Source organism: Salvia hispanica, chromosome 1, assembly GCF_023119035.1.
Source record: "Salvia hispanica cultivar TCC Black 2014 chromosome 1, UniMelb_Shisp_WGS_1.0, whole genome shotgun sequence".
NCBI lineage: Eukaryota > Viridiplantae > Streptophyta > Magnoliopsida > Lamiales > Lamiaceae > Salvia > Salvia hispanica.
This window is the reverse complement of record NC_062965.1, coordinates 9,144,937-9,169,132: the sequence shown is the minus strand read 5'-3', so window position 1 is coordinate 9,169,132 and position 24,196 is coordinate 9,144,937. Positions and strand designations below refer to the sequence as shown.

The following is a 24,196-nucleotide window of genomic DNA, read 5'->3' as shown; positions in this document are numbered from 1 at the left end:
AAAAAATTATTGTGAGAACTCCTGTACTGAAACTAGGAGTAATTCATGATATTTGTAGAGTGCAATAGTTCTTACAGTTCTCTATTTAAGAAGTTTCATTTGAGCTATATTGACCAAGCAGAATATGAAAGTTACGAACATTACCATCCTTTCACAGGCCGCATGAGGAACAAGGAATCTGGTCCCATAGCACCATGAAAGATATTTCCACCTGCCAAAGTCACAAACCCCGGATGATCAAGCAAAGAATACATGGTGAACAGTTTTTTTCTCTGAAAAGAATGTGATTATCATCTAAATGGACCTTTATTATGCAAAAGGACCACTGATCCTATATCTTACATCTAATATCCTTTGATTGTAGCTATAAATGAACTATGAAAAAAACCTATTCCAGCTTGGCCTATTTTAGGATCGAAGGTTTATGGTAGCCCGTCATGAGTATAAACTTTCCATTCAAACAGTTTTTTGACAAAATATAAAGGTGCTTTCCAAAAAAGCACTTAACATCATATCATATGCTAACCTGAGTGCCATTTCAACCTCATCTTACTAATGACTACTAACAAACTCCGTAAGGTAAGGACTATTAGATTGTGTTGAGTAAAAGACAGAAATGTGAAATGATGAGCATGACTTAAATCTTAATAATAGAATACTAGGAGTAAAACGCATTTTACAAGCATATGAAACAACATTTCACTATTAAACTTCACAAGCATAGTACTGAAGTTTGACAGCCAAGTGAAGAAAAATTGTGAATCGATAGGTTAGGTTTTTTATCTAGATCCCCAGTTTCGGTCTTGCTTTATTTTTTGAGTTCTAGGCTCATGGTCACTAGGAAGGATAAAAGTTATCTTAGTTAGACTTTATGCTTCGATACTGAAGCTTGGCTTAGGGAAAATTGGCCTGCAAGTTTCTGTTTTCTTTTGCAGTTATTTGAAAATACTCGTTCTTGTTTTCGTTGCAGTTCTTCAGCAAGTACTTGTTCTTCTGTTTTAATTTATTCCTTTCAACAAACAGGTTGTATTTTTTCTTTCATCTAAAAAACCCTTCTTTATCTTATTCTACCAATAAATCAGTCTGCAGTATTGTCTTTTCTAAAATTTTAAAAAAAGCCCATCATGTTTATCCAAATTCAATTCATGTAATAACCCGTATTGTCTTTGTATGAAGGTATTACCCACCCTTTTTCCCTGAAATGAAAGAAGGGGTACCTGTCAAACCCTTTTCTGTTCAAGGTCGGGGGAGTCAACATGTCATAGCCTATGATTGATGAATTAAAGCCGGGGGTACTCCTCAATTTAAAATCTTTGACAAATAGCTCCACAAAACTTCACAAAAAAAGGGATATTTATACCAAATAGAGGTGTGGAGGACACTTTATTATGGGCCCGAATAAATAAAATAGATGATGCAAAACTCAAAATCTTATACAAACCACAGAACTGACTTACTCTGTATTCAGAATCTTCCCAGCTGCCATCGCTGGGCTTATGGTTTTACTGAAAAAAGGGTTGATCATCTTTCCTTACAAATTTGGGGATCTTTTACTATAATGTTATGGCCAGAAGATTCAAGAAAGATGGTAGCAGCATTGGGAAATAAATCAAACTTTTTACAAAAAACGGAAAATTACAAACCATGCTATTCTAGTTGAAATTTAAAAAATCTCTGGTTAAAAAAAAATATCTTTAGAAATGAAGATTGCATATAAAATTTCGCCCAAATTTCCCCCGAGACTTTTTAAAGACCGGGTGGAAAAGGGTTTTCCCAGTGCAGAAGGAATTGTCATCTCAATTATAGGTCTTGAAGATCCCTTTTAGAAACCCAAACATGCAGATTCAATCTCCTCCATCCTATTTTAGCCAAAAGAACATGACATCAACATCATCCATAGAAAATAAGTTAGAAGAACTATTAAAAAAAACCCTTTTCTGACATAGTTTGGAAAGGGGGGGAAAAGTTACTTTCCGTCGTGAATGTTTGAAAAATCTTTTATAATTATTAACAATGTCTTGTAACAAGAACAAAGGGAAAATTTTTTTTTTCTTTTTTTTTGTTGTTAGGGTAAATTAAAGGGAATTTCACTTTCAAATAAAAAGGGAAAATTTGTATTTTAATTTTTTGTATAGTGTGGAGAACTCCAGCACAAAAAAATGGAAAATAAATTATGGAAAGTGAAATTAAACAAAAAAGAGTTCTCATCTCTACCTAAGTGTGATGTGCACTTTTGATCAAAAAAAAAATCTTAGATGTTCTTTTGTAAGAAGAACCCTTTTTTTTCCCGGAATAGCTGGCCAGAGGAGTCTCAAACCAAAAACTAAAACAAACTATAAATTAAATTTAAATTTTCAACTGAGTTTGGGAAAAGTGTTGTTAGGGGGTGGGGGGGCAATAGGCCGATTATGAAAAAAACCCGAGCGCGGGGGAAGGGCACAACAGAACAAAAATTTTTCTTTTCTTGCTATTCCAAGAATTTGGTAGAAACAGGAAGAATCAAATGGGGAAAAGGATAATAAAAAAAATTAATTTTTGAGAAAGAAGAGCTGGAACAATTTCAATTTTTTTTAGATTTGAAAAATTACTCTCCCCTTTGGTTCCCTCATAGTTGAGGGAGAAAAAAAAAAAATGGGAAAATGCTTTTTATAGAAATCCCAAACTATGAGAGAACTTCCCAAAATGGAAAAAAGACTCAACTATAAAGGGAAGGAGGGGTATTATTTTGGGTGATATTTTTGGGTTTAAAGGAAAAATTTCAATATTAATATGATTGAGTTATTTTAGGAAAATACGATTTAGCATTTTTTATTTAAAAATTTTCCCATTTTCCCCCGACACCTTGGGGGGTTTGATTCAGCTGGGGGCCTTCAAATCTTATTTTCCTTTGACACGGTCGAAACTCTCAACAAAAAATAATGGCTCCTTGATACGAGCCTAAACTATCAATGAAATTGATGAAGAATAAAATTTTGGCATAAACACAATGAAAATTAAAGAACTTCTGAATATGAAATAAAATTTTATCAAACATATCGTTGCAAGTTAAGCATTGAAAAAATTGCTATTGAACTTGAGGGGAGTGTTGGTATGAAAAGAATATGTGTGATTGAAGGAAATACACCCTGCGTCCGGCATTAGGAGTACCGGAGTCCCAAATTCACTTTTACTATATATAGTAAGTAAGCATCACATTGTACTAACTCATCCCTCATGTTTTATTATAAAACTAATACTCCCTCAATCCCCTAAAAATAGAAACTTGCAACGGCATGGGTTTTAATGCAAAATTGTGAAAGAGAGATAGAAAGAAAAGTGTGTTAGTGGAACATGGGTATCACCTCATTAGAGAGAAATTTTCTTAAATAGAAAGTTTCTATTTTTGGGATAGATTAAAAGGAAAGAGTTTCTATTTTTAGGGGATGTGGGAGTATATAATTATGGGTCTCACACTCCACTATTTTTATTCCACCCACTTTCCTTTGTATTTCTTAAAACCGTGCGAACTTGACCACTACTCCTAATGCCGGACCCGAGGAGTAATACAATTAGAACGATTCACGAAAGGAAGAAATCAATTTGGCTCAATCTATATAAAGAGTTGGATGTATTGTTAATTAACAAGAGCATAATACAGTGTAGTTTTTATTATGAAGAGAGTTACTCTGGAACATACAAAAGCAAACTGGCATCAACATTCAACAGGTCCAAAAATGTCAAGGGATGTTAGCTTTTAAGTTGCCTTCATTTAGGCTCGTCAATGAGTTGATATATAGAATCGCATGGAATATAATTCTTTGGGTAAATTCGAAATTTGATGACCTTTTTTGTGCTAATGACTTCCCCTAGAAAAAGCAAGCATGCGAAACTGTGTAGCATCTTCAATAAGAAAATTTAGGAAATACCTCTCCGCACCAATGTGGATTGTGCCCATATGCTGCGGGCCAGCATCTGGACTGTTCAATTTACAGCAATGAAACTGCGGTAACTTCTCAACAGCCAGATTAATTTTGGTGGTCGCCTGTCCAAGATGAAAGTATTATCACTCATTCACTTGAATTTCAGTTGCGAAAATATACAAGGAGAAACAATTTCCAGAAACTCAAATAAAGCTTTATGAATGCAACCTATGTTTCCTTTTTTCTTAATCTTTTTTTAGTTCGGGGAGGGGATATCAGCAGTAGTGACTGAAGCTGAGACGTCTCACATTTACATAGGGAGGTCTACTGCGTGGGTGTCACTTATAGGGTAACAAATGCAACACATTAAAAACATAACAAGTCATGAAAATATGCTTATTTGTGTATGCAACTGATACGATCCCTAATCGGTTTCACACGAAAGTGTGGAATAGCATATAAGAGGGTCAACCCTTTACATTTGACCATGGTTTTGGGTTAAGAAGGCTTCCTATCTTATATGCTTATCAATTTGGTGCGGTGACGTGGATCCGAATGTCCTACGAAAGGGGCTACCCGTAGGTGTGACCAAAGGGTGCCACGAAAACTGTGGCGGGGAAAAAGGCAGCAAAGGGAATGGTGGGCCCATGGCTTTGGGTTTGCCAGCGGCGTGTTCCATCCGTGGCCGTGCGGTTAAAAAGAGGGATGGATTGATACACTTTCACACGAAAGTGTGGAATAGCATATAAGAGGGAGTCAACCCTTTACCTTTGACCATGGTTTTGGGTTAAGTTAGGGCTTCCTATCTTATATGCTTATCAGCAACATATTTTGTTTTAACAAATTACCATCAATTATTTGAAAAGAAGACTTACAGAGCTATAGTCAGCGTTCTTGATTGCGTCAAGAAATTCATAAGGAAGTACATTTTGTGGCAAAAATTCCTGTGTCAGTAAAAGCTATTGAAATTTGTGGTCCACGATCACAAATCTTTTACCTTAATAAAATCCTTTAGTCAAAATGGAATATAAGCAGAAGAAGAGAATTAAAAACTTCACCACAAATGTCCTGTATGGCGTTGCATTTGATAAAACAACAGAAGAGTGCAGTTCTGTACCATCAGCAAGTAAAACCTGATCACAGTCCACATACCAATTATATAAATTGGTGTGTCCAAAGTTTGTAATAGTCAACCATAAAATTCAATTCACATGCTTACTCCAGATACTCTGCCGGAATCATCAATTATCAATTTTGATACCTAAGAGCATAACAGAAACGGTTTTAGACTTCTTAAAAGAAAATTATTTGCACAGCAAAACAACGCAAAATGATGTTAGTAAAATGAACATCCACCAGACTTGCTAACTAAAAAAAGCTTGAGACTTTGTCAAAAGCAAAGATTAGTTAGACTGAACATACAAAAACTGCTTCAGTTCGCTAACTACACAAACAGAACTGTGTGCTATCTTTAATGTGTATTTTACAATAGCAGAAAAGATTCAAATTATAACTTCTTTCTCTTCTAGGTTAATGAACAAGACTGGATGACAACACTCTCTTACAATGCTGTACGGCAATATAAAGCTTTCAATTTGCACGCATTGATAAAAACTATGTTTCTGGTCAGATAATTGGAACATTATTGAAAGTGATAACAGCATAATAAGTTAAGACTTTTCAAAAAGATGTAATGGCAGCACTCTGAGATACTAGTACATTTTGAAGCAAATAACAATAGTTTGCAAACATGGTATCTGATCAGGAGGCACAAGCTAACATAATTAATTTTCACAAACTCACTTCAGTCTCTGTCATTATGGTAACACCAGCTTCTTTAGCAGCTCTTGAGATTGCCAAGGACACAGAACCCATCCCACCTTCAACAAACCTGATAATTTGTCGTATGAGAACTTACAGGAACTAAATGAACGATATCCACATGCTAAGAAAAATGAGGGACCATGTCAAAGATAGGTTTTAGTCATTAGGTATCTTACTTGCATATATCTTTTATACAGCATCAATTGGAAGTCACGGAAAAACTGAAGATGGGATATAAAACATCCTTGAAAACATTGGATACAAGCAGGTATATGTTTGATATTATTAACTACGAAAAAATAACAATGCAGTGACATTTTACCATGTTTACATAGATACTCACGACCAAATGCCGCGATCGCCGTCAGTTTCTCCCATCACATGGTGTAGCAGAACATATCCACTACCTGGTGTACTGACAGATCCCTAGGATATAACAAAAAAAGAGACAGGAGCTCAAAACGAAATTGTAACACATTGAATTTGGCTCTGTATCTAACACATACACAGAGCACAAAGTCACAAACACAATGGATGAGTGATTAACTGCTCCAAGAAAAGTTAACAAGCATTGTATAAGAACCAGGTATCTTGTAGTGGGTGAGGAAGGAGTAGAGGAATAATAAAAAATAAAGTTAAAAAAATAAAAGGCAAAAAGAAAATACAAAATAAAGTTAAAAAAATGTAAGGCAAAAAGCAAACAACACACAAACATACCAGAGAGCAGAAGGAAGAAGGAACTTAAACAATGCAATATTGATAAGACATACACAGTGCCATGAACTGTATCAATCAAGGAAAGGAAATAAATTCTCTCTGAAAGATTTGTTATAGCAATTGAGTCACTGACACTACCATTAAAAATATTATTGATACTGAGCCACCACATATGAATTGCCAGTGTACTGAAAATAAGAGTTGAGACAATTCTTACTGTTGTCCCTATAACTGCATCAGTTGCAAGTGTTGCCTTGAGGACATCAGCCTGTATTACCAATACAATAATGAAAACATAAGATGGAATAATAAGTAAATAGAAGTTCAAACTGCAGGATTTTCTCATTTACCAAATGAAAGCTGTACAAATTTTCCAAGACACTAGACACAGACCAAATGTTATTAGTCGGAGTTAAATAGATCCTTTTTCCATTCTTTCTTTTGATTAAAGAAACCTGCAACTGCTACAGCCTACCAGACAGCCAAACCCGGGTTTGTGCTATTCGCGTACAAGCCATACAAAAAAAATGGCTATGGAAACTCAGTGCGGAGGGGGTCAACCTAAAATGCATTAATGGGATCCAATCCTGTGAAGTTTGGCCACATGCTCACCTACTCCAGTAACTCCACCAATTGGCCACCCCCAAGGGAGTGGTAGGTTGTTACTAATGTGTTATTTGGTTATCTTAGGCCTCAAGGGTAGATGAATTTAAAAACAGCTCCTATGATTGCTACGAGGGAAACAAGCATATCGAATATTGATTTACAAGCAAAACCAGAAGCCCATTATCTCATCATCAACCCACCAAAAACCTTGATCATTACTCCAAGATAAATTAAGTTCTGACTAAATTCTTCCATCTGATAAAATGCTTTTTCACCTTGGCCGTGACAGAAATTATAAGGTATGAGGTGTTTTCACAAATGCATAGCTCCAAAGAGGGTTGCTAGATCCTTCTAGTACAAACATTTTTCAAGTACCTCAAACCAATTGTTTAAGACCTTTGATGCAGGAGACAGCAACAGATCCATAAAATCCCTACAAGCTCAACGAATAAAAGTAAAGAAAGGTAAGATGCTGTACTTAACTGCGTATTAACTAAATTCTACTTGAACAGAAGCAAAGCAGATGCAAAGATCTCGCTATTGAACAAGTTAGAAACTGATATGAACTCTTACAGAAGCTCCTTATTCCCCATGGCAACTGCCCGTTGCATCAACTGAGCCCAAAAGACTGACTTCTGTAGGTTATCCTTCATACGAAAATTAAAGGATGCAGCCTCTTGTAGTTTCTCCGGAGGAGATGAATCCAAAAGGGGATCCATGAATTTGCAGAAGTTCTCTAGTTCCCTCTCGTACCTACACAAAGGTGCCATATATAAAATAAAACAAGAGCCATAAACATGACTTCTACTTCTTTAAAAATGTGAGAAATATGGAATTTTAAAGTAATTGAACCAAACATACGGAAACCTAATGACTGAATCAATTATTATAGTGGTAGTTCTAGATGAATGAACATTCAGCACCCTTCCAGGAGGATACACTGAATAGCTGCTGCAACCAACTAGTACTTCGCAAGTATAGTCAAACGCATTCCTAAAGAAGTTCGCACTCTGCAGTCTAATACATCTTGTAGAAGTTGATAAGCACTGTGGGCTAATTTACTAAGATGGAGATAACTTTCAAATAGTTTCCTATCAGCTGTGCACCGAAGGTATTTTCAGTATCATAACGAGTTCGATCACCTCAAGAGTGTCACGCTAAAATTTGATGAAAATGAAAATAATATGCATAATGCATGCTAATCAAAACTTACTAATTTTCACAACCAAGTAATAATGGGAAAGCAGATAAATTTCCTCAAGCCCTTTTGACTCATCAAAGGAGATAAAAGTTCAAAAGCTGCTTATTTCCATAATCAAGTGAAAGCAGGTAATTTCCTCAAAACAGATCAAAATATGGCAATTTCCAAAACCATGCAAGTAATGGAAGCATAAAAAAAACCTTTCAACTGAGATAATATTGACGCATTTGTTCACATTTGATACTATAAATTTATAATCAAGCACCCTACTCCCTTATCAACTTCAAAACATTTAGGCTAGTATACCGGGGATAAGCCTCAGCATCACGCTTGGAGAATTTAGAAATCTGAGAGTGGTTAAGCGTCTTATCAGTGCCCAGCAAAAGGTAACGCCCATCCACACACGGAGTGAAGGACGCTGGATTCCTCTTCAGCAACTTCAATCCATGCCTCCCTAACTCCAGCTCCCTGATTTCACAATTGACAACAGCAATCAACAAATTGAAGCGGAATCAGTAGGAATAGGGTTACGAATTACGATTATGTACTTAATAACGGTGGGGCGGAGAAGGCTCTGGAGGTAGCTGCAGCGAGAGAACTTGAAGCCAGGAACGAGTTCCTCAGTGACGGCGGCGCCGCCGATGACGTGGCGGCGCTCAAGGACGGCGACAGAGAGACCGGAGCGGGCGAGGTAGGCGGCTGCGGTGAGTCCATTGTGGCCGGCGCCGATTACAAGAGCGTCCCATTTTTGGTTGATCAATGCTTGGGCGGAGATGGAAGTGGTATGGTGCCTTGGCCACATCTCTGCTCAGGCTCAGCTCTCTCAAAAAGATGTTAGGTGGTCATGCACAAAAATACACTATAAAACATTTTTTCATTTCAGGTTAGCAGTCCTCTGCAGTGCAGGCCAAAAAAGCACACATCTCAATATTGTGTCGTTTTGGGCATTGTTTACTGATATCTATTACACCACTTGATCTTCTATAGTAGTAGTAGAAGATAAAAATTACTGATTTTGATTTTGATTTTGTTTTTTTAAGAAATTGGGTGTCGAAGACTCAATTATTCAAGACTTACTCAAAAAGGAAATCGGGTTTGGGTATAGGATATGGAAAATTTGTATTTTCATGTTCACATACCCGAAGAGATTTCAGAGGTGAAATCTGTAGATATCTAAATTGACATTCATATTCTCGGCGGATAATTATGTTGGGGTTATGTTGAAACATGCATAATAGAAGACTTGAATAATATTCACTATTACCGTACACTATGGGCTGTGACTATTTACAGACCTGCTCAAAGTTTATCGAACCGGCGGTTAAAACTGAAACCGTGAGAATTTATCCGAACCGAAACCATCGATTTTTGAATCGTGGTTCGGTTCAGGTTCAAAAAATTTTGAATCGAAACCGTGCCGGAACCGCCGGTTCCGGAGCGGTTCCAAACCATAACTGCAAGAAATCACCGGAAAACCGTGAAACCAAGTCGGAACCGCAAAAAACCGGCGGTTCAAAACCGTGGAAAATCATAAAAAACCACCGGAAAACTGTCGGTTCGGAACCGAAACCGAAACCGGCGGTTTTGGAACCGGAACCGTAACCGCGAAACACCCTCGCGGTTCGGTTTCATTTAAAGAATTTCCAAAACCGGAACCGGCGGTTCCGAACCGTAAACGTCGGGTCCTGAACCGTGGGCACCTCTAACAGTACTTAAATTGAGTAAAATGGTAATTGAGTATCATTTTTGCTTTAGACATATCATTTTTGGATAACCTTCGCCCAGGCGTTGTATCAGATATAATCAAGGTGTTTTTCACCTTAATTCTCATTGTCTCAAGACTTTTGGTGCCCTTTGCTGGCCACAGCTCCATTCCTTCTCCTTGGATTCAAAGAACGTCTCCCATGTGCCTCATCGAGTAAATGTCGTCGTGTATTTAGTTATCATTGTTTCTCTAAGACATTTCCACGACATTTATTGCACACCGTTTGACAGTGGCTCCTAGTTTTGGCTGTCGACATGTCAACAACATTTCAGAGAAACCATGTCTCTGTAAAATAATATAAAACACATTATCAAGCCATTTATTCAAATGCTCAATTTGAATATAATTAATGAATACAATTAGGATTTAGGACATACCAACTTCAATGGTGTTGCTCCATATTTGGCATTGATGAGGTATGCGTGTTAGCAAGGGAGCTATCTATCACATGCATTTTCGCAGCATCGTTATCAATGCATATTAAGTAGTACGATCGGTTTCACAAACTGGGAAGAAAATCTGCATAAAAAGTGATAGATATGTTTTTGACATATAAGACTTACGATAATGTAATCATTTATTTATATCACCAACTGAATAGTGTATGTACACAACATAAAGACGTATCTCGTAAGCATTATTGCAATTATTAGCATACATTAGTGTATAAAATTTTTGTTATAATGTAGTACGAAATAGGGGTTAATAACTAAACTTATAGCACAAACACTTTTCCTAATAGAGCTCATACGCCTGTCTTTTTAGTACCTTTTCACGATGAGTTTTGTTTTGGGAACGAGCGAGTGATAGACCTTGATTAAAATACCGTCTTCGTTTTGTTTAGTTGCGAATGGAATTTTCGAATGCTTGTTTTATTGTTGATTAATTGTGTGGTGAAAATAGTCGACGAGATTATTGTGAGAATCGTCGATGGAAAAGTTGGGCGTTCGTCTAAGTACTTGGAATAACACCAAAGTACTAAAATAATAAAACACCACAATTTAATCTAAGCACTAAATTTCATATATTTTTGGGCCTATCACTTTTGTCTATTTTTATTCTTTTCTAGCTCATTTATCCTTATTCAATTAGGCTATTTTTAATATAGCCATTTATTCCTAATTCTTATTAAATTACCGCTCAAACTAAATTTCTTCTCCTAAATCCTTTCTACACGTTTTCTTCTCTTCATCAATATCTCCACTCCCTAAAATCTCTCCAACCACCAAATCCATGAATATTTCTATCAATTTTGCCTATAAGATCCCACATTCACGTCCTTTTCAAACTCTACTGCAGTTCTTTCTTCAATTTCACACGAAGGTAAATTCTCCTCAATCTCTTGAATAATAAACCTTCGCATAATCATATTAATTTTGTAGTCAATTCCATCGTATTGCAGTTCTGAATCGAGAGAGAGCTGTGATCTCAATTCCCCCAGTTTTCTAACAAGTTTGATTCTTCCTAAAGGTATCTCCTTTGATCTGAAATCATCTCCTCATCATTCCATGACGTAGATCACATATTCGCACACGAGAATAAATTCTTTTGAAATCCTTGAAATTTTTGAATGACGCTCCCTCCTAAAGCTTCGGTATTTAATGCTTAGAATGTCATTTTGTGTTTCTCTTAAATTCCAAATTTCTGAATTCATCTGCCTGCCCATAAATATTTGAAACGAACAACTATGAATTTTTAATGAAAGATTTAGATTTGGGAAAAGGATGAGAGACGTGAGTTTTGGTAGAGAAAGATGGGTACCTCCTATTTATGATTTTGGACGAAAATTTTGGAGAACTGGAGAGAGAGTTATAGCCGAGATATGTGTTTCAGATATGGGAGTTGGATTTCGTTTCTGTTTTGTAAGTGGTGGACGATGACTGAGAGGGAGAGGGAAGGCGTGAGTTACAGTAGAGAGAAAAGAAGTTTTCGACAGTCAGAGAAGGGAATACATAGGTATTTTTCTTTCCATCCTTTTTATTAAAAATGTGTTAGAGTCGAGAATGTACTAATACATACATATATGTGGTGGCTGGGCATTATACACACAAAACTAATTTTACTTCTTTTACCTTGTTTTGCAATGTGTTGGAATGGGGAGTATATACGTGTGCAGATGTGGGAGTATTCTGCATTAAATTCTTTTTATAATAAGCTTTCTGATGTTCTTTTGTGATAGAGAGTTTGACGTGTAGTGTTGAGGGAGTTGTTAAATAAAGTGGTGTTGAGGGAGTATATACGTGTAGTGAAAGTTAGAGCTAGTAAATTGATAATGCTTGGTTTATTATTATTTTTTTTTGGTTTGCAACTTTGGCCAAAGTAATGCTTTAGAAATGGGCCACTTTAATTCTTTTGTTGGGCCTATTTGGTTTTAGTTGGGCTTAGTTGATTGGTGTTGGGCAAATTTTTGAGTAATGGATTGAAGCTGAAAAGTACGAGGTTTTCATATATATGCATACGATATTATTTTAAAAAGGGTGAGCTTGTGCACGTTGTTGGCAGTTGGAATAAGAAGTGATTGAGGAGTAAGCTTGTGAGGTGGGCTTTCGTTTTAAATAAGGACTATGTCCTAAATACTATTTTATGTGAAAGGAGGTGAAAATTGTTTGTCTTGCCATGTTTTGTGTTTGAATGAACCTATCTGAAGTGGCTATGCCATGTATGTTTAATCGAATTCGGGTCCCAGTAGGGCCGCAAACCCTGCTCGGACTAGTGTACACCCAGTAGATCGTGCGCTATCTCTTTGGAGTTGACCGGTCTAGTGACTTGGTTCGTGGCCACGTTCCTTGTCATGTATGTTCAGATATGGTGGTGATGGTGATGTGGATGGAAAATGGTTGCAACCGAAATTTATGTGAAAATGCTTTTAGTGACTTGGGTTCTTTTCATTTAAAACCCCCAAGATCACTCGGTATGGCTTGTCAAATTGATTTGGCATGTGTCCACTGAGTGCATCAAGTACTCAGCCCTGCATATTTGTTTTCTAAATGTGCAGATTGAGCGACGACGGACGGGGAGGATGTTGAGCAGAATTCATGGATTATTTATGGCTTGCTTAGTATCGTTGGATATGTCGTGTCTTCATACTCGGCATTTTCCGTGTCTTGAACGCTTCCGCAGTGTGTCTTTTCTTTAAAATTCTTTTAGCATTGAGGGTCAACCACTTTTAAATTGTTTACGTTCCAGTCTTTATTTCCTTAGAGTTGGTACTTTGTTGAAATGATAGTACTTTGTTTTTCTAAGTTTTCAGTTATTAAAATATTTTGGACCAATACGTTTGTTTCTCATTTTCTTTCCCGCTTCTTAAACCCTCCCCTAGTCGCGATAAACCGTATTTTCTATCCTTAGAAAATACGGCCGTGACAATAAGACTTACGGTAATGCAATCATTTATTTATATCACCAACTGAATAATGTATGTACACAACATAAAGACGTATCTCGTAAGCATTATTGCAATTATTAGCATACATTAGTGTATAAAATCTTTGTTACTAACGTAGTACGAAATAGGGGTTAATAACTAAACTTATAGCACAAACACTTTTCCTAATAGAGCTCATACGCTCTACATTGTTAACAAACATGCAATACATTATTATTCATTACCATGTTATTCACATTGTCACACCCCAATCCTTTCTGATGTATAAACTTATAATAAATAAATTCAAAATTTATTTATAAATAATCCACTCGTCATGTAAATAAAACACACATATTATATCATTTCAAAAACAAACATTTATCAAGTACATATTTTAAAACATTCTAAACCTAGTGGGACCCTCTCACCACTCTATATACTATACATTTATGTAGATGCTATGATGAGGAGGAGAAGGTTGCCAAAATGCGTCAGCCGCCGACCCTGATAACATGTGGAGTTCCTATGACCCACGTCAACGAATAATTTCACTGATATCTTATTCCTGAAAAATATTAGTGGTTTATATGAGCCACAACTCAGTGTATATAAACCTTACCTTTAATTCCACATCTCAAGATCAAACATATTCTTTAATCAATACATATAACAATAACCAACAAATATTAGAAACAATTCCATATACATATGCATATGCCACTCTGTTCGATTTATTATTATGTGACACATCAAGCCTGGTATCTGCCCGGGATTTCCATTGTATACGACCCGTAGGTCCCTTATATTTATTTGACCTTTCCACGAAGGTCCCTCTTTGATTTGACCTTTCCACGAAGGCCCCTCTTTGCATATTTTGACCTTTCCACGAAGGCCCCTCTTTGATTTGACCTTTCCACGAAGGTCCCTCTTTGCTCTTTGTATTGACCCGTAGGTCTATTATCATTGTATATGACCCATAGGTCTTTTGCCATTGTATATCAGATCCATAGCAAGAGTGTCACATATTCTCTTTAATGCCATGATTCAAATGATTCCAATATGATACATCAAACATATCCATTGCACCAATTACATAACCATATATTCCATCAATTAATTCCAATACTATAGGTAAACATATATTTTGCACAAACCACATATCCACATCACATTTGACCATCAATATCAAATAACACATAACCATTTCAAGCTCACATCATATAATTCAAATATTCACTCCAATTTAACACATAGCAATTAATCACATAAACCATGTAAAATTAAAAGTGTGATTGATACACACCTGATTAAGATAGGTAAATTTATTGAGCTCCTGATTCCGACTCTAATTTCTTTTCTTCTTCTAATATTTCTCTCATCTTCCTCTACTAACTATTATCCTTCTCCTCTTTTCCTTTCTTTTCCTTTTTTCCTTCTTCCTTTTTTCCAAGCTCACTGACTCTACGTGTGTGTGTATATAAACATGATATATAAATATGCAAAGACGGTTACAGAAAGAATAATAACTCTAATGGTAAATGATAAAATAAATATCAACATGCATGTTGTATAGTTTATTTCTTCGACATTTGTCATGCAAGATTAGTGGCACTGTTAACACTGAACACGTACATACTAACACATTTTTATATTTGAAGCTATGTTACTACCATTATTTATATTATATTGATTTAAGATTACTATCATTTCCTATGTAGTAATATATATATATATATATAGGGGTGCGTTAGGCTCCTTTGCACCCTAAGTGTCTATTTCCTTCTTAATCTCAGCCCTTGGATCCTTGAATTGGATGGTTGTGATCAATGCATTATTAGTCTATAATGTTGCATTATTAGCCGCTGTGCATTATTAGAATGAAAATGTGCATTATTAGTCTATAATGTTGCATTATTAGCCGCTGTGCATTATTAGAATGAAAATGTGCATTATTAAATGACACGTGGCATTAATCTAACCGTCAGATGACAAAATCGTGGGGCTAGGATTAAGAAGGAAAAAGGACAAAAGATATGAAAAGTATTTGAATACATCCCCATATATATATATACATATATATATATATATATATATATATATATATACATACGTACATAATTAGTAGTACAATATGGTACACATCCACACACATTTACATAATTATTGTGTATATATATGTACTAATTTATACTATAATAAAATATATATACATCTATTTAGTAATTTCCGTAAATTAAAATTATCTATATATTCGATTATAGTGAGTCGATCATAACCATAAATATATTCTCTCTGACATATCTCTTAGTATAAACGGCAATAAAATATGTCATGACAATATAATATGGTAATATGCAAAATAATGCAGGTTTTGGGTTAGGGATGTCACACACATGACTTACCAATTTGTAGCTATCTCATTCGAACTCTGGTATGGCTGCGGTTTATGTGAGAACCCTACTCTTGAATACTTCAAAGATAGTTTGGTCATCCGACTCTTCTGCTGGATCGACAACACCCTCAATCTGTATTGTAGTATACGGAGGTTCAAATGTTAAACTTCGTAAGAAATAAAGTTTAGTTGAGAATAGTTTGTGAAGAAACTAACACATGGGCATGTAGTGAAAAACAACCTCGTAGCTGTTTTTGGAGCCTTTTTTTATTCCATGATGTTCAAATAGGAACACCATGCGTCTACTACTCCGGCTGCCAGTGGTGGACGGAGAAATTTGTCATGGCAGGGGCTATATATTCAAATTTTGTATGGGATAATAATTTCCTTATACTTTTTTATTTTGGTAAGGGCTTTTGCATATTAATTCACACAAATTACTAACAAAATTATAATATTATACTACTAGAAATTTTTTTTAAAAAATGGGAAGGGCTTAAGCCCTTCCTCATGGCTATGTGTGTCCGCCAGTGCCGGCTGCCACTACCTCAAACAGTGCCAGCGAAATAAAATTTTCCTTCGTTGCTTGTGCGAAGCGATCTTTGTAAACAATAACACTCCTACATAAATTTATTGCAACATCACAACACGATCGATGCATACATTATATAGAACAGGTCATGACATTATTAGTTGCTACTTACGAATTGTTGTTCTTTGTATCTAGGATCCAATAGTACATCTCCTTGTCCACCTGATTTGGTTTTGTGTTATTTTCACAGCCCTATCAATGTAAGGAGAGAGTAGGCTTTGCGCGGTCAATTTTTTCTTCTTCGTTCTTAACGTTGCTTTTCTTGCCTAATTCACCCGAACACAAATGGCCGCAATCAACGGTGATGTAATACCAACAATGAAGGATAATTCATAATTACATTTGTACACAATATTGACTAACCTCATATTTTGAGGGCTTGTTTATCACTTTTGAGACTGCTTTTACCTTGTCTTTTTTTGCAATCGTCTTTTTTTAAAAGAAAATAAAACTTATGTATATTAAATTATACATAATATAATTGACAAACTACTCTACTATAATGTAACCAGGGAACACATTTACCAGAACATTGTCCGGTTGTTAGACGCATTTTCCTTTGTCAACCTTGATTGTTTTGGGATCTTTTATTAATTGGGGAAGACTTTACATTTATGCAAGCAAATAATGTACAATGCAGGTGACATTAATGTAAAATGTGTTGCATAGTAATGTAACAACTTAGTTAACATAAATGTAATATATGCAATCGACTTTACATTTATGCAAGCAAATCCGATGTTTTTAATTTCATGGTATAGAAAATAAAATGAACAGTTACCTTCACTAAATAATAAAAATGTAATCAGACCTGAACATTGCTAGTTTTGTTACCGCATTTCCCTTTGGCAGCATTATTGTTCTGTTATGTCCATTCAGTCTCACATATGTTCCCTTTGTCAGAGGCCTCACTCGTTTTCGTATTCTCATGTTCCAGTGGGTCGTTGACGGTTTCATTGTTGTCAGCATCTTTAAGAGTGGCATCATGCTGCTCTGGTGCGGCACCCTTAGGTGATGATGGACCTTCTTATGTGCTAATGTTCGGTCGAACATCTCTCTGTGCCCCACTACTCCCAACGCCGCTGTCGTTACGAAAATGGTCCTCCAAATGCACAGTTGGCTTCTCATCTATCGTTTTTACCACATCGTATGCTTGCATCATTTTTTCGAAATCAGCGATTCATGGCGGACTATACTCCTCTTCGTGCTCTTTCGTCTGGGTTAATGTGGCGCAAACCAAACTTATTTACTAACGCTTTGTTCAACCACCCCTAGCATTTTCTTCCCTATTTGAGCACCCAATCTGAAACGGTCTTTTTCCATTACATCGGCTGGTAATTGCATCAGTCGATGAATCCAATCCTATATAGAATTTGTCATGCGAGCACCTGAAGCCAACCACTCCTCTCCTAACTTACTTGAATCTTTTCGACTACCCTCACCACATTGCCGATTTGCATCCTTTTGCCGTTTGCGACATTCCTCGCCTCGGGGTACTCTTCTTTATTCAAAGGATCCTCCAGACTGCCAATCCCAAACTTTTTCGTCTCCATCTCTAGTTTTTGTCTGTCTCGAAGCTTCTGCATGGTCCACCCTTTAATCATAGGCCATGCCCAAATGACGGTCCTTCGACAATGCACAACCTTGTCTACATACAAAGACTAACAAAGATTTTGTTAGGTTGTTGTTACATTATTACAAGCTGACATGTACATTACATAGAATTTGTAAAAGATTGCTTACCACGACGAATCCAAGTGGACGAGTAAACGACGAGTAAACGACGCACTAGCACCGAGTTTCCCTTCACATGCGTATAATCAAGAACATCAATCAGGTAGCCACACCAATTGTAATTCTATGTCTCGTCCGCATGATCAGTGTGTCGTAATATATTTGGCTTGACCATTCCGTCACCGGGCGTCTCTATCACCGCATTTTCCATCATGAAAATAAAGAGCTTCTTGAATACATCCCCGCCGACCTCGTCGTTCAGCATCTCAGCCGCAATCTCCTTTGGTGTACACTTAAACTTGCCCTTATTTAGCCGTCTCACTATTTCTTCCTAGAATGTGAAGTCTTTCTGTTTCGTTCAGTATATCTTCCCTCTTTTTTGGCCGAACCCCGTCCCTTGCATCATCTTCCTCCATCTCCATATCCTCCTCTTCCATCTCCTTTCGGTAATGTCTAGCTAGCTACTATGGGAATGAAATTATCCCAAGAATCATCAGCACCATCAACTACTCGCCCTCTTGGACCCTATATATAAGTATGTAAAATAGGGACGATTATAAATCAACTACATAATATTTTATTTCAACATGTATTAAAATATAATTCTGCTGAAAGCGCATAATGTTGCATCACCAATTGACTAATATATATATACACAACAACATGAAGATGCATCTCGTTTACATTATTTCCATTATTAGCATACATTAGTTATAAAACTGTTATAATGTACTTATTGGGCTTAATAATGTAACGTATAGCACAAACACTTTGCATACCAGAGCTTATTCGCATGACTACAATGTTAACAAACATGCAATACATTATTCTCGGTTGCCTATTGGATAATGTATCAGGCAGTGGCTTAATAATGAAACAGATGGCATGCAAAAAATGTCAACACACAACTTAATCTAGGGCGCATTTATTGATACATCAAGAATACATTGTTTCATTTTACATTTGATTACATTGTTTCATCAATAATGTAAAAAAAAAGAGCCAAAGCTTATCATCTATGGGTTTCGAAATGGTCTTGAACGGTCGCCTTCTTTTGACCACATTCTTACCTTTTTCATCGGATAGTACTGAATGACCACAACATTACAACTGAGATTAGTAAAATTCAAAATAACCAAAATCAAACAAACAAACAAGCAACCTATCCGCAGTAATGTAATCAATGTTCAAAGACGAAACGTGTGCTGCAAATAGAAGCTTTAATAATAGAATTCATACTTGGGCAGAAGTAGACCGAATAATAATTTATTTAATCATCAAAAGGATGTATCAGAGTGATCGAGTTTAAAGTATCTCGGTGAACAACGCATTATTCAAAAAGATAAATAGTTTTAGCGGAAGCAATCAAGAGTAAAATAATGACGTCACGTATGAAGACACGACCCATTCTATACAGATAACACATAGACTTTAGAGGCTTCACTCAACACCCACCACGACTCTTCATTGCTCAACCTACACATAGGGAAAACACATGCAGGGCTGAGTACTTGAAAAGATACTCAGTTGCCGAAAATATTTGCATAAAAATAATTTTCAAGCCAATTTCGAGCGATCTTGGGGTTTAGCTTTCAAAAAAAACCCAAGTACACAAAATATTTCCAATTTCATCACAGTCGTCTGATCAGACATTTTTCCATCACCCATACTCTATCTGAAAGTATCCACGGTACCGGGAATGTGACCACATACCACGACGGTTACTGGACCGGCCAAATGCGCGACAAATGGCTCACGGTCCCCACATGGTGATCACTAGTCTAAGTGGGGTTTGCAGCCCACACTTAAACTCGAATTCGATTAAACCTCTGGCAAAGTCAGGCATCCGACACAAAGTCAGGGCAAATAGATAATCCACAAAATCCAAAACACGGCATGTCAATCATTCAATTCACGTCAAAGTATTTATCATCATTGGGAACAAAGCCCAAATTATTTCATGAATGGTACTTAAAAGAAAGCTCACTTCGTTCGCTTAAAACGATATTGCACTTAAGTAATTCCTCGTTCTGAATTTAAGGTTCATGGAACAGTTCCCTTTAAATAACAGGGTAGTAACACAACAATTAGCGCGAGAAAACTACTCCCTCCATCCTGCTACAAGTGAGGCACTCCAAATCGGACGTTGTTTTGCAAAAATGGTAATAAATAGTTAGAGTAGAGATAAAATAAAGTAAGTTAAATAATAATGTATATACGACCCTCTTCTATATTATTCTCTCTCTTACTTTATTTTCTCTCCACTTCAACTATTTTTTATCATCTTCGCAAAACAAACGACCAAAAAGAAAAGTCTCACTTGTAGTGGGACAGATGGAGTACTAATTAGAATGCACGCACCCTAATTAAAGTCTTTTATCTTGTTTCTTGGTTTTTGCATAGTTTCGATTATTCGGCGGCCGCCCAAGGATTTCAACTTAACAAAGGCCCAAGACTCCATGTTTTGGTTCTTATCTATGTCTTTATTTCAACCCGTGTTGGGTTTTTCTAGGAAACTTAATCAGGTAATGGCGTTAACTTCAATGTCTCTTTAATTTGGAGTAGGAAGCTAACATAGATAAGGAACCCTAGACTAAAACTGATTAGGTGATAGTCCGGGGTGGATGTTCTATGTTGAACATTCTTAGAAGCCAAACTCGAGCTTACTATGCGACAGTAAGAGTGAGAGGTTGGTGAGTAGAGCCTAGGAGACGTGATCAGCTTATCCTAGGTGTAAAATTCCACGATCAGTGATCAACTACTGAGAGCGTAAAATCAACACGATCCCGATAAATAATGGAAAGTAATTAGACTTTACGATTCATGTGAACTAGTGACCCGAAACAAGCTAGGATTAGGCCTGTAAATTCGGGTAAAAATATCATACACAATACCCGACCCGTATGTGAATTTGGGTACCCTAATACCCGGTGCGGGTACCCAAACCTAACTAATCGGGTACCCATAAACCCGAAATTAGTATTTCAAATTTATTCTTTTATATAAATTATATTGTGATAAGAATATAAATTATTAAAAATAACACAATAATACTATTTATTGACTATTATTATTAGTCTAAACTTCAATTCTAATACTTTAGCATTCTCTAAATTATGATTCTATGACTATATATATAAATATATATACTCCATATTATAGCATTTAACTTTCTCGATTCGTCCTTCACTTGCCTCTTGATCAAAAATCCAAAATTAAACTATTTTACTGCTTTTTAGTTTAGATTTACTAGTTTTAGCAATTAATCTCCTCCATCTGGGTTCGACACCATTTATACTGCATTGCACGTTTGTATACTTTCAAAAGTAGTATTTTTAGGGAATTATTACTTGTTTGTGTACTTAAATTGCACCCTAGAGATCACAACAATAGGTATTCCACAAAATCCAAAGCACGGCGTGGCAATCATTCAATTCACGTCAAAGTATTTTATCATCATTGGGAACAAAGCCCAAAATATTTCATGAACGTAGAAAGCCCACCTTGTTCGCTTAAAATGGTATCGCACTTGAGTAATTCCTCGTTCCGAATTTAAGGTCTCACGGAGCAATTCTCTTTAAATAACAAGGTAGTAACACAACATATAGCGTGAGAAAACTAGTAATTAGAATGCATGCACCCTAATTAAAGTCTTTTCTCTCGTTTCTCAATTTTTGCGTAGTTTCAATTGGGTAGCCAGCCAAGGATTTCAATTTAAAAGAGGCCCAAGACTCCAAATAAAGAAAAGAGCCCAACAAGTGACCCAAAAATACTCCCTCTTCACTATCGATCACTCCCTCTCTCCACATTCATCCGCCCAGAAATTCGACGAACCCGACATCTCGCCACCTCCACTCCGTCTCACTCCACTCCCCCTGACAGTGTACTCTCTTCCACCGCTAGCAGTACTCCGGCGACCTAGAGGTGTCGTCCGATTCCCGCCGTTTGCCGCCTCAATTTACTCTCCCCAAATCATAGATCTCCAAATGAAGGAACCAATTCTCGTCGGTACCCTTCCGCCTTTCTCACATCGGCGACTACACTCCATCACCAGTCCAATTTCTCCCCAAACAACTCGACGCAGCCTCCGTCCAGTCGCTCCGAACCCAACCGGCCAGCCTGACCACGACCGCCCACCGCTCTACCGCTACTGTCGTCGGTCAATAGCGGTCGGCACCGACTCTCCTTTGCACACACACTCCCGACGTTCGCTGCCTACGACTTGTCTCCGCCGCCTCGCTGGACTCGCTTGCAGACAGCGGCCTTCGTCGCTTCGGAGTCGCCGCTGTTCACAGCTTGCTCCCTCCGTACAAGTTGCACTCTCCTCGGTCTGGAATCGCTGACGTCGCACACACCAGCCGCCGCGTCGCAAGGCTGTCACGCCGTCAGTCCATCCATCGGATATCTCTCCCACCACTACTTGTCGTCATTCGAAAGCCTCTAGTCACCACTCAACAGCCCGAAACAACCCCGGACAATTCTGCCACCAACCCAAACAACCCTGATTCACCCGAAAAGATAAGTTCCCTTTGTAAATTATGCTCTTTTTGCATTTTCGTGTAATTACAGCGGTTGTTCGATTAGGTTGATGTTCAATTGATGTTATTGTTCATTTAGTTTCGAGTTTCAATTGTTGATTGAGTCATGTGTGAGAGTGATGTATGATGATCATGATATGAATTGATGATTGAGGACTTGGAATTAGGAGGGAGGGTATACCTTGTCGAAGACAAAATTGGTGGTACTACAGGTTGGAGAGTTTCTCTTAATTGAATTCGGCCATCACGTTGGTGTAAATTTCATTAGCAAACATGAAAATCTGAGAATTTGAGAGTGACGGTGTGAAAACATTACCTTGGTTTGGTTGTAGGGATGTGATCCACTCGGGTTGTCGGGCTATTTGGGTGCGGGTTATTCGGGTTGTGAATTTTTTTGGTTATAAATTTTTGGTCCTAGCCCAAATCTTCGGGTTTCGAGCTAACTCACAGGCTATTTGGGTCAAAAATGTATGTGTTACTTTCTATCCAATCCAATATTCTAACTTATAATTAAACAGATTGTCGCAAATAGTAAAGTATTATCAAAGTGATCGAGAGAAAGAAAATAATAGCAATTGAAAATTGAAACAAAATGCATAAACAACGCTAATTAGTAGCACACGTTAATCTGACTACAACTAAATGGAAATCATGCATTTCAAAGGAGTTGAATGACATTCTTAATTGTATACCTAAAAAAAAATTCTAAGCAGTTAAAAAAGATAGTATAGCTAGTAGTATGTCAAAAAATAAACTCTATGGAGTTGAATGACATTCTTCTACGTCAATAACTTTTGAAACTTCAACCGGATCATTGTCTTCGAGAGGAAAGACGTACTGCGGCTTTAAGTATGAGTACATATTAATAACATCTATAATTACCATATATACTTCATATCAATGTTGCTTTTAATATTGTAATTATCATATGTACTTAATATAAGTATATAACCTAAAATTTTAATTATATTTTTATTTTAAATGTTCAACCCATGGGCTAACCCGCAATCCACCCGGGCCAGCCCGCATAACCCAGCCCGTGTACCCGCTGACCCTATGATTTTACCGGGTTATTCGGGTCGACCCGCGGGTTTCGGGCTAGATTACCCTCCCTGCTGTGATTGAAAAACAATAGTCTACTTGCCTTTTGAGCAGCAATGCTCGAAATTGGGGATTGAACAATTTGTGATTTGGCATTTGACTATTTTCTTTCTTTATAGTTGGCAGCTTGTGTGAACTTGGGATTGTGAGAAAGAAAGTATAGCATAACGTATAGTGTAGGTGGGGGAGTATGAGAATTGATTGTGAGAGTTAAGTCCCAATCAATTGGGTGATTAATTTGTATTGATTGGGGTTAATGGGGATTTAATTGGTGAATGATTGCAGGTTTAAATTCTGCAAAGTAACGGCTATGGAGTGGAGTAGAAGATGAAGCATTTTCCTGAAGAAGACAACTCACGTTGGGAGCAGATTGTGAAAATCTGCTTGAAGAATAACAAGAGATTGGGCTCAAGATTTTTTATTTTTTTTTTAAATCATCTTCCACATAATTATTTAATTG

At 36.9% G+C, this 24,196-nt stretch overlaps 1 protein-coding gene and 1 long non-coding RNA gene across 2 annotated transcripts; one reads left to right on the top strand and one right to left on the bottom strand.

Moving 5' to 3' along the window:
- Positions 1–1,822: 1,822 nt before the first annotated feature.
- Positions 1,823–9,154, bottom strand: LOC125186655 (pyridine nucleotide-disulfide oxidoreductase domain-containing protein 2-like). The gene is made up of 12 exons (XM_048083073.1): positions 8,796–9,154; positions 8,554–8,715; positions 7,620–7,799; positions 7,422–7,479; positions 6,658–6,708; positions 6,067–6,149; positions 5,703–5,790; positions 5,119–5,160; positions 4,958–5,032; positions 4,775–4,843; positions 3,906–4,021; positions 1,823–1,859 (listed from the first exon to the last, which is right to left on the bottom strand). Exons 1-12 carry the CDS (start codon positions 9,047–9,049, stop codon positions 1,823–1,825), a joined length of 1,215 nt encoding a protein of 404 aa, XP_047939030.1. The 5' UTR covers positions 9,050–9,154.
- A 1,898-nt stretch (positions 9,155–11,052) lies between these two features.
- On the top strand, positions 11,053–13,284 carry LOC125219756. Its single transcript, XR_007176206.1, has 4 exons — positions 11,053–11,335; positions 11,415–11,482; positions 11,846–11,968; positions 13,008–13,284. It is a non-coding gene; the product is annotated as an uncharacterized LOC125219756 (long non-coding RNA).
- Positions 13,285–24,196: the final 10,912 nt, after the last annotated feature.

What these genes read in the sequence shown, in the direction of transcription:
- LOC125186655 (XM_048083073.1), bottom strand. Translation starts at nt 9,049, where the DNA reads ATGTGGCCAAGGCACCATACCACTTCCATCTCCGCCCAAGCATTGATC. An exon ending in CTCCGCCCCACCGTTATTAA is followed by an intron (nt 8,716 to 8,795) that starts GTACATAATCGT and finishes TTGTGAAATCAG; the next exon opens with GGAGCTGGAGTTAGGGAGGC. An exon ending in ATGCAGTTATAGGGACAACA is followed by an intron (nt 6,150 to 6,657) that starts GTAAGAATTGTC and finishes GTTATATCCTAG; the next exon opens with GGATCTGTCAGTACACCAGG.